The 16,745-nt window shown below is 41.7% G+C and overlaps 1 protein-coding gene across 7 annotated transcripts in view; it reads right to left on the bottom strand.

Annotated features, from left to right (window-relative positions):
• The window catches only part of SLC38A9 (solute carrier family 38 member 9), an 85,955-nt gene that overhangs the window by 66,985 nt on the left and 2,225 nt on the right, over nt 1-16,745 (bottom strand). For 6 of the 7 annotated variants that reach the window (XR_009761478.1, XM_061618160.1, XM_061618170.1 and 3 more), the window contains exons 2-3: nt 14,600-14,747; nt 3,529-3,661 (exon numbers count right to left, since the gene is read on the bottom strand). Coding sequence is in view for 5 of the 7 variants with exons in the window: in XM_061618160.1 (XP_061474144.1) it covers nt 3,529-3,661; nt 14,600-14,703 (237 nt within the window). In the remaining 2 variants the exon portion in view is untranslated. Of the gene's footprint in view, nt 1-3,528; nt 3,662-14,599; nt 14,748-16,745 lie in introns of those variants that run through there. The other variant, XM_061618203.1, reaches the window with a different exon arrangement.

The following is a 16,745-nucleotide window of genomic DNA, read 5'->3' on the forward strand; positions in this document are numbered from 1 at the left end:
ATGAAGATACTCAGAGGTAAACACTCCTTTAGTATTACTTCTCATGTTCCAAGACATGAGGTAGTGGGCTCTCCGACATTGGAGGCATTCAAGAGGCAGCTGGACAGCCATCTGTTGGGAAATGCTTTCATTTGGATTCCTGCATTGAGCAGGGGGTTGGACTTGATGGCCTTAAAAGCCCCTTCCAACTCTACTATTCTATCATTCTAAGGCTGATTGATGCCAGGTACTGAAGACAGATTTCAGGACTACTCAGTCCTAGTTCAGATAAAACCCTACTCCAGTTTCTCTATAGATGCAACACCGATTGGTCCTAACACAAGCCATGTTCACCTCAAAAGGGTTGGCATTGATCTGGCAGTCTGCCCTCCCCCCAACTTTATCATTAATGAAATGGGATTTAAGATCACCTTTTGTAGTGTACAGCATACTTGAAAGCTAAGTTACTATTTTTGCTGAAGAATTCAAGAGAATCCCAATGCAACGTGCCTTCCCCCCCCCCGTGCCACCACCAAGAACTACACCTGGGTATGTTGCCTATGGAAGTATAATATCCTAACATTCTGTAAATCTGAATCACCTCCCTACAAACCTGAATACTGTTGATCGCTGAATCAAACATACGTTCACAGACTGGCAGAGAAGTTTTATAATTCCTGTAATTGTTTGTTCATTTAAATAGCACTTTGGGGCCATGGTCCAGCAGGTCTTACATGCCTAGGCCTCCCTGTTTTTTCCTATGACAACATTCTATGGGCAAACAATGGAGAATAACCATTTGTAAGTCCTGGTCAAGCACTGGCCTGTGCCCTATATATAAAAATACAAGGTGATGTCCTATATACCAAGTCAAACAGTTGGTCCATCTAGCACTGACTTCTCTGATCAACAGAAGGTTTCCAGAGCTTCAAGTACAGTCTTTTTCCAGCCCTGATACCTAAGATTCTCTAAGCGGAGATGCCATGGAATCAACTTGTGGCCTCACATTTACTTAACTGTATTTATATCCTGCCTTCATGGAGCTCGGGGCAGTGTACATGGTTCTTTTCCCTTCCTCCCTCTTATCCTCACAACAACCCTGTAAGGTAGGTTAGGCTGAGAGGTGATGACTGGTCCAAGTTTCAAGTCTGAGTGGGGATTTGAACATGGGTATCACTGGTCCTGGTCCAGGATTCTAAGCACTACATCACAGTAGCTTCACGCATCTAGCACGAGTTCTACTACTGGACAACAAGTCAATCACAGAGAAGACTAATTAATTAACTGAGCCCTTTTTTTTGCTTTTTACTCTAGACTAATCAACCATGTGAATCACAAGGCATTGCACAGCATGGAGACCTACTCAAGTTAGACTTACAAAGTAAGGTATGTAGTCTGTAATCATTACACAAGAAATGGCTTCTCCTAAGAACCAGCATAAAGTAAATGCCTCCATGTCAAAATGCATGCTCTTTGGGACTGCATTATAAAATTCAACAGTGGCTGTAGGCATCCTAATTGTTACTCCAGCTTATGAGAACGTTTCAGTGCTGTTTTTAGTTAAGTCAAGCATGCATTCTCAAAGTACATAACCAGCAAAGACAAAGGAAGTCAGTACTATTTATGCAAATCCAGAATTTGGAGGATCACAAACACCTCCAACCATCTTTTTGCCCCTGCATGTCTAGATTTTGAACAGGTCAAGAGACAGCACCCCGATCATCAGTTTTGATATCAATGCATTCAAATGCAGCAGACCTCCAACCATCTTTGGAAAGCTGGGAAGATGTTGACACAGAAAATGCTTTTGCCTTACTCATCCCAGTTGCTTGCTAGGTGATCATACACAGGCTTTGACAAATGGCAATGGAACCCCTTCCCTCTTCTGTGAAGTGAATGAGATTACAAAATTTAGCTATTGTTTGTGACAGATTGGCTCAAATTCAGATAGGGTGGAGAGGGAAGCTGGAGCCAGTCACTTTATAGGTGAATGCTTGTGCATTTATCTTATCTATGCTAATCAAGTGGAGCAAGCAGATCTAGTTCCACAAAAAAAACTAGGGAGGGTGGAGCTTGATTCTTTTTCAGTTTGCACCCATTTAGATTTTTTCTTACTACAGACTAGATGTTTAAATGGTGTCACTGCTTTGTACAATTAGTTGTGCATCTTATTAAAAGCCAAAGGTTGCCTTTCAGCTGGCTGAAAAGCTGCCTCTCTTAGAGCTCAATGTGTCTTACAAGTTGAACCTATGAATGCAGAAGTAAGCACCACTGAGTGCAACAGAGCTTACTTGAAATGCAACAGTGTAAACGTTGTTTAACTATTTGAGCTTATACAAAACATAAGTCATCTTCATCATCATCTTATTGTATTTGACTAAAAGCCATTACAAACAAAGAAAATAAGTATTCAATAACGAAGTACAGACAAATTCAATTTAACAAATTCCCTGTACAATCCACTGCAATCGCACTCGTAATTGCACGAATATGTTTTGCTGCCTTAGCAAACAAAGCTGTTTTGTATGTAACATATGGATCAGTCTGACAGTAAGCAACATACTTTCACAAAGGTAGTTCTCACCCCATAGAGCAAAACATATATACTGTGTGCTTGAGGAAAATAATATTTCTAAAAAACTGAAAGGAGAGAAAACAAAAAGAAAAAAGAAAATGTTATGCGTGCCAGCTGAAGTCTGCTTACAGTGTCTAAGCGAACTTTGTGTGTGTATATGTGAATCCTTACTGAAGTAGCACACTTTTCCTGATTTAGTCACACTGAGACTTTAGGCTTGAAAATGACAAATTTGTTTATTTAGGAAATATGTAGTTAATAGGTAGGAAAGATCCTAGTTCTGGCTAACTAAGCTGGAGACGCAGAGACCAAGCTTGGTGTTTGCCCTCATGTTATGCGAGAGAGAGGCAAGAGACTATGATGTCTCCACTTTCCCAAGACAGCAAAAAAGGAAGGAAGTTGGAAAGTGAGGTCAGCAATCCCTGGTTTAGCCTTTGAAGTACAGGTCAGCACAGAAAACCAAAGACAGTGAGACAGCCTGGGAACCTTGGAGGCCCCTTTCTCTATTTGTCTTAACCCATTCAAGCCCGACCAAAGTTCAAGCTGCTATCCCAACAATATGCACATGTCCAGTATATGATGCTTACAAAACCTAGAAGTAAGATCAGTTAAATTACATGGGGTTTACTCGTAGGTAAATGTGTGTAGGACTGAAGCCCAAGCAATAAAATTTCATCAGCTCCATCAGTCAATGGCTTCATTCACACGTAACACCAAGCCAAACCATGGCTAAGTATGAACGAGCATCGTTAGAAAAATTGCAGCTGCTTCACTCCTTCCCTACTCCTGCCACACTACAGGGTTGAGCCATGGTTCAGCTCAGCATTATGTGTAAACTTGGGCTCATTGTTTGTCTCCCTCAAACAAACCATGAGTGGTAAGCCAAGAACAAACTTGGTAATCACGGGTTACAGCCTGTGGTTTATTTGGAGCTCCCATATCTGAAGGTTTACAATAACCTATATTTTTCTTACCAATGCTCTGTCTGAAGGTGAAGTGAGCCTGCTGTAGTAATGGATCCGCTTATTCATTGCTGAGGCTTCATTTGTAACTCTCTGCATATCATTATTCACCGTAACAATATTTGCAGGTTCTATATGGAATGGCCTAAAAGAGAAATAGCAAAAGTAATAGTATTTAACCCAGAATCAACAGAATAGGAACGTTAGATGTTGATAATAGAACAAGACCAAAGGCCTGCCTAGTCCAGAATTCTGTTTCTGCGCCGGCCAACCACATGCTTATGGGAAGCCCATGAATAGGACACGAGTGCAATAATACTCTCCCACTCATATCCCTCCGCACACTGCCTTCAATATTGGAGGCACTATTCAGGTACCACCATGGATAAAGTCCTCCCCTAGGTTGACACTATAATGAACCTCAGCAAGCTGTGGCATCACCAGGAGGGCCACTTCTGAAAATCTCAGTGCTCAGGCAGGTTTATTTGGGAGATGTTTCTCCAAGTACCCTGGCTTCAAGATGTGTAGAGCTTTATAGGTTAACACCTTATATTTGGCTTAGTCATTCATTCATTGGCGATCACTCATGGCCGAGTAAGATTGTCTTCCAAGATAAGGTCTTTGCTTGGAAGACACCTGTGCGTGACTTTGTGACTTTGTTTTATGTGGGGAGATTGGCGCATGACGATTAACACACAATCTTGACAGAAAAAGGCTTTGATTCAATGGCATGGATACCACGATGATTGGAAGTCTTTTATCTGCTGCAGCCTTCATCCACCTTCACAGCCATTGTAATGTACCCATTGTTATCCTCTGCCTATTCTGCCGTTGAGGACTATCTTGGATCGTTCTTTGTCTGGTTCCTCTCCCTTGACCTTACTGCCATGGGTGACCCTGCTGGGAGCACATGACTCCCGACGGCATCACTCACAGGCTCCCCTATTCAGCAGACTAGCCACCACATTCTGCACTAGGTGCAGCTTCCAAAGCAGCTTTCAGGGCAACCCCTCACACAGCACATTACATTAAATCAGTCTTGAAGTCACCAATGCATACATTGCTGTAGCCCCCCATCCAGGAGTTGCTGTAGCTCAGGGGTTGCCAGCCTGTTGCCTGCAGGTGCCATGGCACCCGTGAATACCTTCAGTGAAGCCCCCAGCAGGTAGCCAAGAATCTGAGCTTTCTTATTTTTTAAAAAGTAAGTCCTCAGACCTCCTAAAAAGAAAGGTATGGAGCAAAATGTGCAGATACCCTTCTAAGCAATTTATGTGAAATGAGCCAGCCTGGCTGCTCCTGCTAGTCAGTGTCATTAGCCAATGAGTGAAGTCAGAGCTGTGACTGATAAGTGAGTTTTTTTGGACACCAGGAAGTAGGAATTCCTGTGGTCCTAAAGAGCTGCTGTTCTCTCCCTCCTTTTAGTGCACATTTCCTGTTTCTGTCTCCCCCCCCCCTGTAATCCTTGGAATCTCCATACTTTGCCCTTCCTTTTCCCAAGCAACCAGGATGCATCTTTCCTGTGCTGGGTTCCCTGAGATTAGTCAGTTCCTACAAGTTATTTTCTGTAAATGCTACTATACAATATGTGTGGGTGAATGCTAAAGACTCTCCTCCCCCTCAAAGGCAAATGTGAAAACTTTACAAAGAGATTAGGCATGTTTTCTGCTTCAAGGAGCTAAAGACCAGGGCCTCATTAAGAATTGACTGTATAGTTAACGTATAATAGAATGGCATACTTCTGCTTAGAATTAAGTTTCTTTGTGTTTAACGGGGCTCACTTCCAGGTAAGTGGGCACAAGGATGGCAGCCTAGGCTTTGGTTTAGAATTGGTATTGGAGGGGAAAGGGTTTTTTGCCTTTAACAGATGTATGGCAGGCAGAAATTCAACAGGTCAAGCCTTTTCTAGTATAGAAATACAGTTATGGTAAAAGCTTCACCATGACTACTCTCTAATTTGTGTTATGTGATACCCCATGTCAGCAATTTTGTAATTGGCGCCTCCAGCACTCTCTCAAAATTTGAAATGTGCCCTTTGGTCCAAAAGGTTTGGCAACCCCTGCTGTACCTGGTGCACCAGCCAAAGCTGGTAAAAAGCACTCCTAGACACAGGGGCCACTTGTGCCTCCAGCAACAGTGCCGTATCCAAGAGGATCCTCAGACTACACACTCCTCTTTTGGATGAGAGTTGTAGTCCAAAACAGTTGGAGGACACTAAACTGGTCCCATGCATGTTTATTCAGAGATTCCAATGAGTTTAATGGGTTCAACTTACCCCATAGTAAATATGCTTAAGCTTAATTTTTGTTTTTCCAAGGAGAGACCACCAAATCTACTTTGACTCAATTCTCCTTGACTTAACAAGTCTCATGTTATTTTGTCTAGTTCTCAACAAATTGGTAAACCTGTCTGAGCTGTACCACATGGTTCAAGATTCCTTTCATATAAATGCAACAGAGCCCTGTGGCACCTTAAAGACTAACAACTTTATGATAGTATAAGCATTCACGTACACTGTCCAAAAAGATTCCTTCTAAATAGAAGGATGTCAGGGAGATGGCTAGAATTGAACCCAGACAGTTGGCAACGCTAATTGAAAACCTCAGCTCCTCTGACAAATAAACTTCAAACAATAATTTTTTTTGAAAGACACAAAGAATACAGTTGGTCCAACTGAAAAGCTATAATCTCACTTGCTCTGTGCTACTCGTTGTATGGAACCACTGTGATCCATTATGGAAGGACAAAAACACCAAACTACATATTTTTTTTCTTTTACCCACGGCACACATATTGAGTGCCACTCTGGCTAACCAAATACCAATAAAGCAGTTCCCCCTAAACCACAAATTATATATACTCAAGCGGCCTATGTTAAAGGAAACCGAGGCATCAGTGTTAGCATTTGAACAGTATTCCTTCTAGAAACATTACCTTGAAGATCTTTCAGAGTGAGACAGTACTAACTCTCCTACAGACTTTCACTTTTCTCATTTGACCGCATAATATTTTAATGAAAGGCAAATTCTCCCTCAAACACACACAACTAACTCTGGGGCTACAAGAACAAGTATTCTCAAATGACATCAGCTAGCGGGCCACAAACTTTCTTTGGGCTTTCCAAACACTCCTACTTAACCTTATTATCTTCCCCATCCCTCTAGGTCTGTTCTGCTGCTTTTTAGAACTGATTCAAACATGTACCGTAGTTACATAATTTAATTAATCAGTTAGGGTGGCAAGCTACACCTGCTTAAATTCCATCTTCTACACAACTATTAGAGGTGAAGAAAACATTGTCACCCTAATCACAACATTCTTTGTGTAGCTTGGTCTGTGATGGGTCAACATCCCTTGGTGTTGCATTCATCAGCTAACAAACATATTTACTAAAGCAGGGGTCACCAACCTGTTGCCTGTGGGCACCATGGCATCTGCAAAGATGTTCAGTGTTGCCCCAGCACATAGCCCAGAATCTGAGCTTTCACTTTTTTTAAAAAAAAAAGCAAGTCTCTAGCCCTCCTCAAAAACAAAATGGAGCAAAATGTGCAGATACCCTTCTAAGGCTGCAATCTAGTATGCACTTACTTGGGAGTAACTCCCATTGAACCTAATGGAGCTTACTTCTGATTAGACATGTATTGGATTGTAGCCTAAGCAAGTTATGTGACATAAGCCAGCATGACTGCTCCTGCCTGTCAGTGTTATTAGCCAAAAAGTGAAGTCAAATCTGTGATTGATAAGTGAGTTGTTCAGATACCAGGCAATAGGAATCCCTGGGGTCCTAAAGAGCTGCTGTTTTCTCCTCCCTTTTAGTGTACTTTTCCTACTTCTATTTTTCTTCTTCTAATCATTGGAATCTCCATAGTTTGCCCTTCTTTTTCGCTAACAATCAGGACAAATCTTTCCTGTAATGGATTTGCCTGAGATCAGGTAGTGCCTAGAAATTATTTTCTGCAAATACTACTACACAATAAGTGTGGGTGAATGTTAACGAATCCCCCTCCCCCCAAAAGGCAAATGTGAAAACTTTGCAAAGAGGCTTAGGCATGTTTTTTGCTTTCAGGAACTGGAGTCATTAAGAATTCACTGTGTAGTTACAGTACAATGGCATACATGTCTACTCAGAAGTATGTTTCTTTGTATTTAATGGAGCTTACTTCCAGGAAAGTGGGTATAGGATGGCAGCTCAGGCTTTGGATTAGAGTTGGTACTGGGGGGGGGGGGACAGAGTCCTTGTGCCGTTTCCAGTATGGAAATACAATTACAGTAGGGCCCTGCTTCCCGGCGCTTAGCTTCCCGGCATTCCGCTAATGCGGCGGCTTTCATTCCCCGTTTTAAAGCCGATTTTGCCAATTTTGCAGCATTTTGCGGCATTTTCGTGTGACGCTCCCCATTATACTCAATGGGGTTCCGCTTTACGGTGATTTCCACTTTACAGCGGGGGTCTGGAACGGAACCTGCCATATAAGCGGGGCCTGCCTCTATGGGAAAAGCTTCACCATGAAGGGGGGAGCAGATTGGAGGGGGGCAAAGGAAGGGGGAGGTGAGAGCAGGTTTGATAATTTGCTTATAAAGTTTAATGGTATTTACTCCCGTGCAATCATGCTTAAGATTGGTAAAACTGACCATGGGGAGGACAAAGGGGAAGGAGGGGATTAGAAGGGGATGGGGGGAGGGGCAAAGGAAGGGGGAGGGAAAGGGCAAGAGGGAGGGAATAGGAGGGACGAGAACGGAGGGTGGGTTTGAGTATTTGCATACTTTTTGAGTTCAATGGGATTTATTTCTGTGCAATCATGTTTGAAAATGGAAATGAACTGCCTTCAAGTCGATCCCAACTTATGGCAACCCTATGAATAGGATTTTCATGGTAAGCGGTATTCATAGGTGGTTTTACCATTGCCTTCCTCTGAGGCTGAGAGGCAGTGACTGGCCCAAGGTCACCCAGTGAGCTTCATGGCTGTGTGGGGATTTGAACCCTGGTCTCCCAGGACATAGTCCAACAGTGACCTGGGGGAGGGGCAGGGAGGGAAGGGGAGGAGGAGAGGAGGAGATTGGGTGGGTGGGAACTGGGCAGAGGGGAAGCCCCTTTCCTTTCCTAAAGGAAAACACTGAGAACACTGAGAGTTGCTAGGAGATGCCCTGTTCCCCTCACAGACCTTCAATCAGAGTGGCTGACTGTTAAACCACTCTGGCCACCGGAGCTCTCTCAGGGGAATAGGAATCTCCTCTCAGCACCCTTCACAAACTACACTTCCCAGGATTCTTTGTGGGAAGCCATGTCTGTCTCAAGTGAAATCAAAGTCTGGTGTGGGTGTGGTCCCCTGATTAGCCAAGCCCAACTGCTGTGAGTCTGGCTTTTAGAACACTGAAAGTTGGTTCTTACTGAGCATGTCCTGGCTTATCATTCACTCCAATGCCAAATTTCTTTAATTAATTAAAACTCAGCCAGGCATTTTTTTTTTACTTTTAAACTGCAGAATATGAAGGTCACAGTATGGGGCAAGGTCAGTAACAGGATTACAGGTACTCTGTGAACATGGCTGGTTTTTAATGAATTTCAACAGATTATGAGAACTCTGACAGAACAAAAGTCCAAAAGGGGTTTGGGTTTCCCCCCGTTTTTAGACTTTGAACTCTCGATTCTCTCTGACTGTTTTGTGTATTGCCACGAACATTTACAGGGTTGTTAAGCAAGCGTTTCTGAGTTCAGGACTATAAGTTTCATAAGGTTTTGTTTTGGAATGAGCTTATGGGAAGCATCAGAATGGCATGGGGGGTATTTTCAATTTAACATTGCGGAATGTGAAAAATTCACGCAGGCTACAATATATAGGCACTCTCATGGCTGTACAATTCACCTTCACAGAGCTACAAATCCCAGAGTTCCCCGGGAAAAGGGACTGATTATTAAACCACTCTGGCAATTGTAGGTCTATGAAGTGAATAGGAGGTCTCCCTACCAACTTTCACTACCCTTAACAAAGTACAGCTCCCAGGGAGAAGCCATGACTGTTTAAAGTGGTATGATATGAGGGGAGATATGATAGCACTCTTCAAGTACATGAAAGGTTGGCACCCAGAGGAGGGCTTGGATCTCTTCTCGATCGTCCCAGAGTGCAGGACATGGAATAATGGGCTCAAGTTGCAGGAAGCCAGATTTCGATTGAGCATCAGAAAAAAAATTCCTAACCATTAGAGCCATATGACAATGGAACCAATTACCTAGAGAGGTAGTGGGCTCTCCGACACTGGAGACATTCAAGAGGCAGCTGGACAGCCATCTGTCAAGAATGCTTTGATTTGGATTTCTGCATTGAATAGGGGGTTGGACTTGCTTTATAGGCCCCTTCCAACTCTACTATTCTATGATTCTATGATACTGCTTCAAATGTATAATGCAGATAGGGGCCTTACCTGCTACAGGACTAGCATGGACTTCATGGAACTTCATTTCCAGCTGAAAACACCTAGCACTGGACTTGGCTAAACGTTTATAGAACTTTGCCTGAGAAATAGGACAGTGGCCTAAACTGAATCAGGATATTGGTAGGGGTGAAACAAAGGTCACAATGGTCAAACTTGTTTACACCTTTTATGAAGGAAGGAAGGATGGCAGGAAGGAATACTGGGGTTTTGGGGCACAACAAGATGTTAAACTTAAACAGTTTAGGCATCTTCTATCACTTAACCCTAAACTTCCCAACTCTCTGTGACAATCCTCAAAGCAGTTTACAGTAGGGGGGCTTTACAGCGTTCCGCTAATGCAGCGGTTGTCAACTGCAGAAAGGCCCCGCTCTTACAGCGCTTCTTCCGCTTTTACGGTGTTTTTTTGCCGTCGGGTGCCATTTTGGTCAATGTTAGTCAATGGGTTCTGCTTTACAGCAGGGGTCCGGAACGTAACCCGCTGTATGAGTGGGGCCCTACCGTATACTAAATTATACAACTCAATACAAAGTTATGCTGCTGGGACAGCAGAGGGAGATGCTGGGTGTACATAGCATTAAAGATTCTCCCCAGCTTTTTGATGTTCCTGTCACCACTTCTGCTGTCTTTAAGGGCCTGTGTCCCTGTTTAAATATAGGCAGAGAATTCCAGAGGCATGAGAGGAGGCTGCAGTTACTCAGCGGTAATAAGAACGCAATCTGCATATGCTCAGACATGCTTTCCTTTCTCACTTACCAGAAGTAAGCCCAGACTCAAAACCATCACCATTATAATGAACTAGCATGCTATTTTTTTAACTAGTATTAAAAACTGTACTGCTTCATAAATTCAGACAATATTTGTACTGTAGGGCTGCTTACTGTTTTCTCCTAGGCCTTTTAACACCTATGTGAGAAGCAGAAGTTCAGCAGATTAAAATTTTCTAGCATAAAGTGTAGCAATAGGAAAAAGAAGTTTCACCAGCAGCATGTGTTAAAGGCACAGGAGTGCCATCAGGGGAAAAAAATTTGCAAACCTAGCATAACTGTAGGCAAAAGGAAGGGATCCTAGACTTTTAACAGTTGCATAGAAGGAGATTTTCAGTAGATCCAGCTTGTCCTTCAGGAGTTAGACTTCCGGGAAGGGTGACTTAGCCTGTGCCTGCTTTTGAGACGGGCTCCTGCCTCAAAAGAAGCTTATTCAGATATATCAGTCAGTTTTTTCTTTTTTTTTTGACTGATTAAACTTCTCCCGGGTAGGGAGAAACGAAGAGATTAACCTCAAAGCCTATTTTTGTTGGGACGACCAGATCTCATTAATTTATGGGACGAGGTCCAGCCGACGAAAGTGGGACGGATTTTTAACAGCAAGCTCTATCTGATAAAGCGAACGTTCACCTTATCTTCTAAGAGAGAACGCATTAACAGGCAAGCACCCTTCTTTCTATATTTTTCTTTTACTTGACTTAAATTGTTGCTGTTTAAAAGAGATTTGCCAGATTGATCAGTTTTTGACATCTCACTGGGGAGCCATAACTTCTCTCTGCTACGCACTAATTAATAGCTTATCTCTGTTTTTGTTGCAAAAAGCTGTCCTGGATTTGCATTCTAAAGATATACACAGAAGAGGGATTTCTATTCCAGATTTTTATTTTGAAAAATATTATACTGTTTTGAGACTACTCTCTTTTTGGTCTATTTTATTTTGACGAATCTGTTTCTTGACGATTGCCATTAATTGTTTCGATCCTGGGAACTGCATTTTGTTTACTTAACTATTGGAGAGATAAGGCTGTCTGCTCTGTTTATACTGTGATGTCACCAAGTTTGGAGTATTAACCCAATTGTTGCTGAAATAAGAAGTGGTTTTCCTATATTTTTCTTTTAAAATGGCAATTAAGAAAGTGGCTGAAAATCTGGAAATAACTATGTTTCAGAAAATAATGGATGAGATTGAGATAATGAAAATTGAATTGAGTAAAATGAAGCAGGAGATTAAAGATATAAGGGTCCCTGTGAGAGAGGTGACCCTGGAAGGGGTCCCTGTGAGAGAGGAGACCCCGGAGATTGGAACAGGGGTCCCTGTGAGAGAGGCGACCCTGGAGACTGGAATAGGGGTCCCTGTGAGAGAGGAGATCCCGGAGATTGGAACCAACGTGGAACAGGAACAAGATTTGGAGTCTATGGACTTTAGAAATAAAATCTATTGTTTGGAACTCAATGTTATCTCTGAAGAAATGAATGAAGATTCTAGAGATAAAGTTATCAATGGCATGGATAATCTTCTGGACTGGAATGATGTGATGGAGCCCAATATAGAGAAAATCTATGGAATTATCTGCAGCCATGTGACAATGGAAAAACTTTTAAGAGATGACCCAGTGTATTTTGAAAAAAAGAACAGAGATATGATTTTACAGCAGTATTTCAGCAACCTATTCAGAATGGATGGCAAGAAAATATTTGGGATAGAGGTAATCCCCATCAGACTCTTACTATATGACTATGGCTTTGACAGCAAGATTATTATGGAATACTGATAATGGAAGATTGGATATTGAAATTACTGGACTTAACAAGACTACTGAAGATGGAAGATGGAAAATGGAACTAATAGAGATAATAGAACAATGGCTACTGAAATTATTGAACCTAACAGATTCTGATGTGATGGATTAATTGAAATGTTTATTTTGACTATGGTTATGACAATAAGATTATCATAATTAGTAATGAGATGGATTAATCGATATGCTTATCTGGAAAAAAAAATTGATAGATATATTTCTTAAAGAATTGAAACCTCTCTTTGACTTTTTGTGGAAAGAATAAAGTAATGTTTATGAGATTTGATGATTAAGTAAGATAACTACTGGAGGAAAGTGATTTTATAATATGACTTAAGAGACAGGATTGTTATATATTATAGACTTATAACTGATTTGATCTTTGACAAATGGGAAGTCAATATTTTACTCTTTATTTTTTATTTTTTTTTTTTTCTTTTTTTCTTTTTGTTTAACTATTTTTGATTTTGTTTTTTGTCTTTGAATGTTTTATGATTTTGTCTTGTATGTTTTATGAAAATCTGAATAAAAATTATTTAAAAAAAAAAAAAAAAAGGAGTTAGACAAGATGCAGCAGCTGAAATTGCTTCTACTATTGAAGGATACAGGAATATTTTCCTCCTTTTGCATTTGGCCAGTCTACATATGTAATATTTAAATGGAACTGTAGCTATTGCTTAGTGTAGGGATAGCCAACTTGGTGTTTTCCAGATGTTGTGGGCTCCAACATCCAACAGTCCCAGCCAGCATAACCAGTGGTCAGGGATGTTGGAAGTTGGAGTCTAGCAACCCCAGGCAGGCACTACGTTGATACCTGTAGCCCAGTTAAATAAGCAGGTCATTCTCAAGTGGGAAGCAAAGGATGTGGCTGGCTGTACGAAAAAGTGCTCTGTTTGTAACATTCTAGTTAGAAAGTCAAGCCAGTGTCTCTAGTTCTGCAGCTATGTGAGATTTGATTGAAAAATCTAAAATGCAAACTCATTTGCTCTCAAGTATCTCAGCCATTAAGTACACATACTAAAAAAACAAATAAACATTTTGCACCCCACCTCTTAATGATGACTAGATGCTTCATGTTTAGTTAAGAATTTGGACCTACAGTTTTTTAAATTCAGCTAAAAAGCTTGAAGTGGCTCTTGCCCTCCAACAAGGCATCCCAACCACTTCTTAGAGATCATGCCCCAAATAATAATTGTTGACCTGGAAAACAGTCTCATGGAGTTGGTATCAGGGATAGCCTAAATGTATTTGTAGAGTGTAAGATGGGAGAAGAGAAGTGGTAAGCACTTTGTGGCAGTGGCCTGCTCTCCTGTGGAATGATGCTGTGGGCCAGTCCAGGCCAGTAATAGAAGCCTTATCTGCAAGTTGGGTTTGGAACAGAACATAATACCACTTAACTTAAGATGTTGTTCAAGGCTCTTAGACTTAAGGTGTGTTTGCTTGAACATGTGTACTGGGGCAAGGGTGTGTATACAAGCCCTGCCCCCAAAGCTCCAGTGTGTGTTGCCCTACTGCTCAGTCCCTGACGATCCCCATGTTGAAAATATAAGGTCTTTCGGGGGCCTTTTTGTTGGATTCACTTGAATATAAACACATCAGAGACCCTGCTTTATCAGAATCCCCTATCACACAGAGGGTTCTATTCATGTTCAAATGAATGTGAGCAAAAGCCTCCTGCAGACCTTCCCTGTTCAACACAGGGACAGTTGTGGGCTGAATATAAGCCAGGACATTGGGAACAGAGATTGTCCCTACCCCCATCTACAGATTCAGCATTCATATTCAGGCAAATACATAAACATACCTTTAGACCCCCTACCCAATCAACGCTAGTTCTGCCGCTTGTGGGCAACTCATCTGGTTTATACACGACAGTGGCAAGACAGCTTAAATCATTCTACATTTTACCTAAATCCAGCAGATAATCTGATACAACATTCCTGTTATTGCCATTCTATAAACAGCATTCAGGTTAAAGGGTTATTAAACTGGGAGGGTCAACAGAAGGAAACAGCATTAAAATGAAGATAATGTGAAACCAAACCAAAAGCATTTAAAAATGTAAGGGAAGAACTCTTAAGTACTTCTCCTCACCTTTTGCACTTCAGGTCTTCTGGGTTAAACTGAATATTGAGGGCTCCAATATCATTTTCATCACCTCCAACAGGGATCAGAAGAGGCTCGGCATCTTCCTCCATAGCTGACGGGCACTCTTCTACTGAGTGCAGTAAATTATTTTAACCTAATTAAGCAAGTGAAATAAGTAAGTTACTGCAAGGGATCATCACTACATTTCCTCAGAGTTATATTTCCTCATGAAATCCAATACTTATTTATTTATAAAAGTACTTGTGTACCACCCTCTTATAAAAATATCAGGGCACAGGACCACACTATAAAAAACATTAAAAGCAGTACAGAACAATCAATGAAATAACTGGCTACTCAAGAAAATTGTGAACAACTGCATAGGTCTGTCAACATAAAACAAAGATATGGTAGCAAAGAAGAAATTTTACTGAAAAATTGCAAACTCACTGATGTGGGTTGCTTGTTTTTGCAGAAAAATAATGCAGTTTCCCCCATTTTATTCTCTGCAATGCCTGGATTGCTTTTTAATTTTTTTTGTTATAGTTGCAAAAAGGATTGCTAAAACCAAATCTAGAGAAAATCTGATTAACGAGGGGTGGGGAATCTCAGGCCTGGGGACCATACATGGTCCTTCGGGACTGTCTGGTCATTGGAACTGTCCCTAGGCCACACATACCAGACACACCACTTCTTCCAGGGTACACCTCTCACTAGCTTGCTTCACCCTTCTTGAGTATTTTTGCCCGGCTAGAATTCTGATAATGACACTTGCTTGCCTAGAGGGGTGCATATGTGTGTAGAAACTAGACTACTGTAAGAAGGTAAAGTTTACATTCATTGCTCTGTCCACTTTTGCCTCTGGCCCTGACCATCAGTATGGGCCCTGGAAGCATGCTGACAATGGAACACAGCCCTCACCTTGAAAAAGATTCCCCGTTCCTGGACTAGTGCTTTAAGATATTGATCAGCACTTTTTAAAAAAAGAAACAGGAGCCATTAGCTCTTTTTTTTCACTCGCTCCCCCTCAAATCTAAACACAGGTACACATACCTACTTGCACCTGGCACTAGAAGATCTGCCTGAGATCTCCCCTTATGCATGTTTACTCAGGAATAATTCCCAGTGAGTCACATGCATAAGACTGCCACTTTACTTGCTTGCTCACTTCAGTTTCCCCTGTCCTGGCAAACTGGCTGGGTTAAAAGCCATTTGCCTGCGTCTAAGGGAAATTGCTGAGGTGCTTAAGGAGGAGATACTTTCAAAGCCTCCATTGCTGGTCACGGTGTGTGCAAAGAATTTGAAACAGCCTTCTGTGGTGCCATTAGGGGAAGACACTGAGAGGAAAGGGCCCCACTTAACAGAATGAACAGGACCCCCAAATGCAGGAAGACTCAGCAAATTTTTTAAAGAACTGAAGCAAAACACATTATGGGAGGTCCCCTCTTTAGATGGTGAGTTAATTAAGCTCAGAGTCTAAAGTTACCCAACAACATCACTGACAGACTTTCAATGAACTCTAGTCTAGCCAGTGTGGTGTTATACAGGGAATTTTTTGAGTGTAACCCTACAGACTGGGACTGTCTTGTTTGTTACAGTATTGATGTCATGTAAGCTGCTTTGGGAGTCTTTTGGCTGAAGGCTTTAAAAAGGGGGTGGGGAACCTGTGGATCTCCAGAAGGTGTTGGACTACAACTCCCATTATCCCTGACCAGCCTGGGGCTGATGGGAGTGGAGACCAGCAACATTTGGAAGGCCTGAGGTTCCCCATACCTGCTTCAAATACACAATTGATATGATTAATCCTCGTTGGCCGGGCTGTAAAATGCATTGGTTTATGTACAATGTGTACATTTGTACACAGAAATAAACCCTACTGAGTTCAACGTTACTTGCTTCCAGATAAGTGTGCAAAGAGTTGCTGCCTAAGTTTTAAAATGATCAGCTGGAACAAATGAATCACAATGACTAAAAACAAACAAACCCACACCAGGCTAAATTTGGCATCATCAGTGCAAAAACTTATCATACTATCAGAAGAGGTTTGGTGTAAATCAGCCTTTCCCAACTAGTGGGCCACCAGATGCTGTTGGACCACAACTCCCATCAGCCTCAGCCAGCATTGCCAATGGTGAAAAGTTAGAAATAGAAA

This window comes from Rhineura floridana, chromosome 1 (genome assembly GCF_030035675.1).
Source record: "Rhineura floridana isolate rRhiFlo1 chromosome 1, rRhiFlo1.hap2, whole genome shotgun sequence".
Lineage (NCBI taxonomy): Eukaryota > Metazoa > Chordata > Lepidosauria > Squamata > Rhineuridae > Rhineura > Rhineura floridana.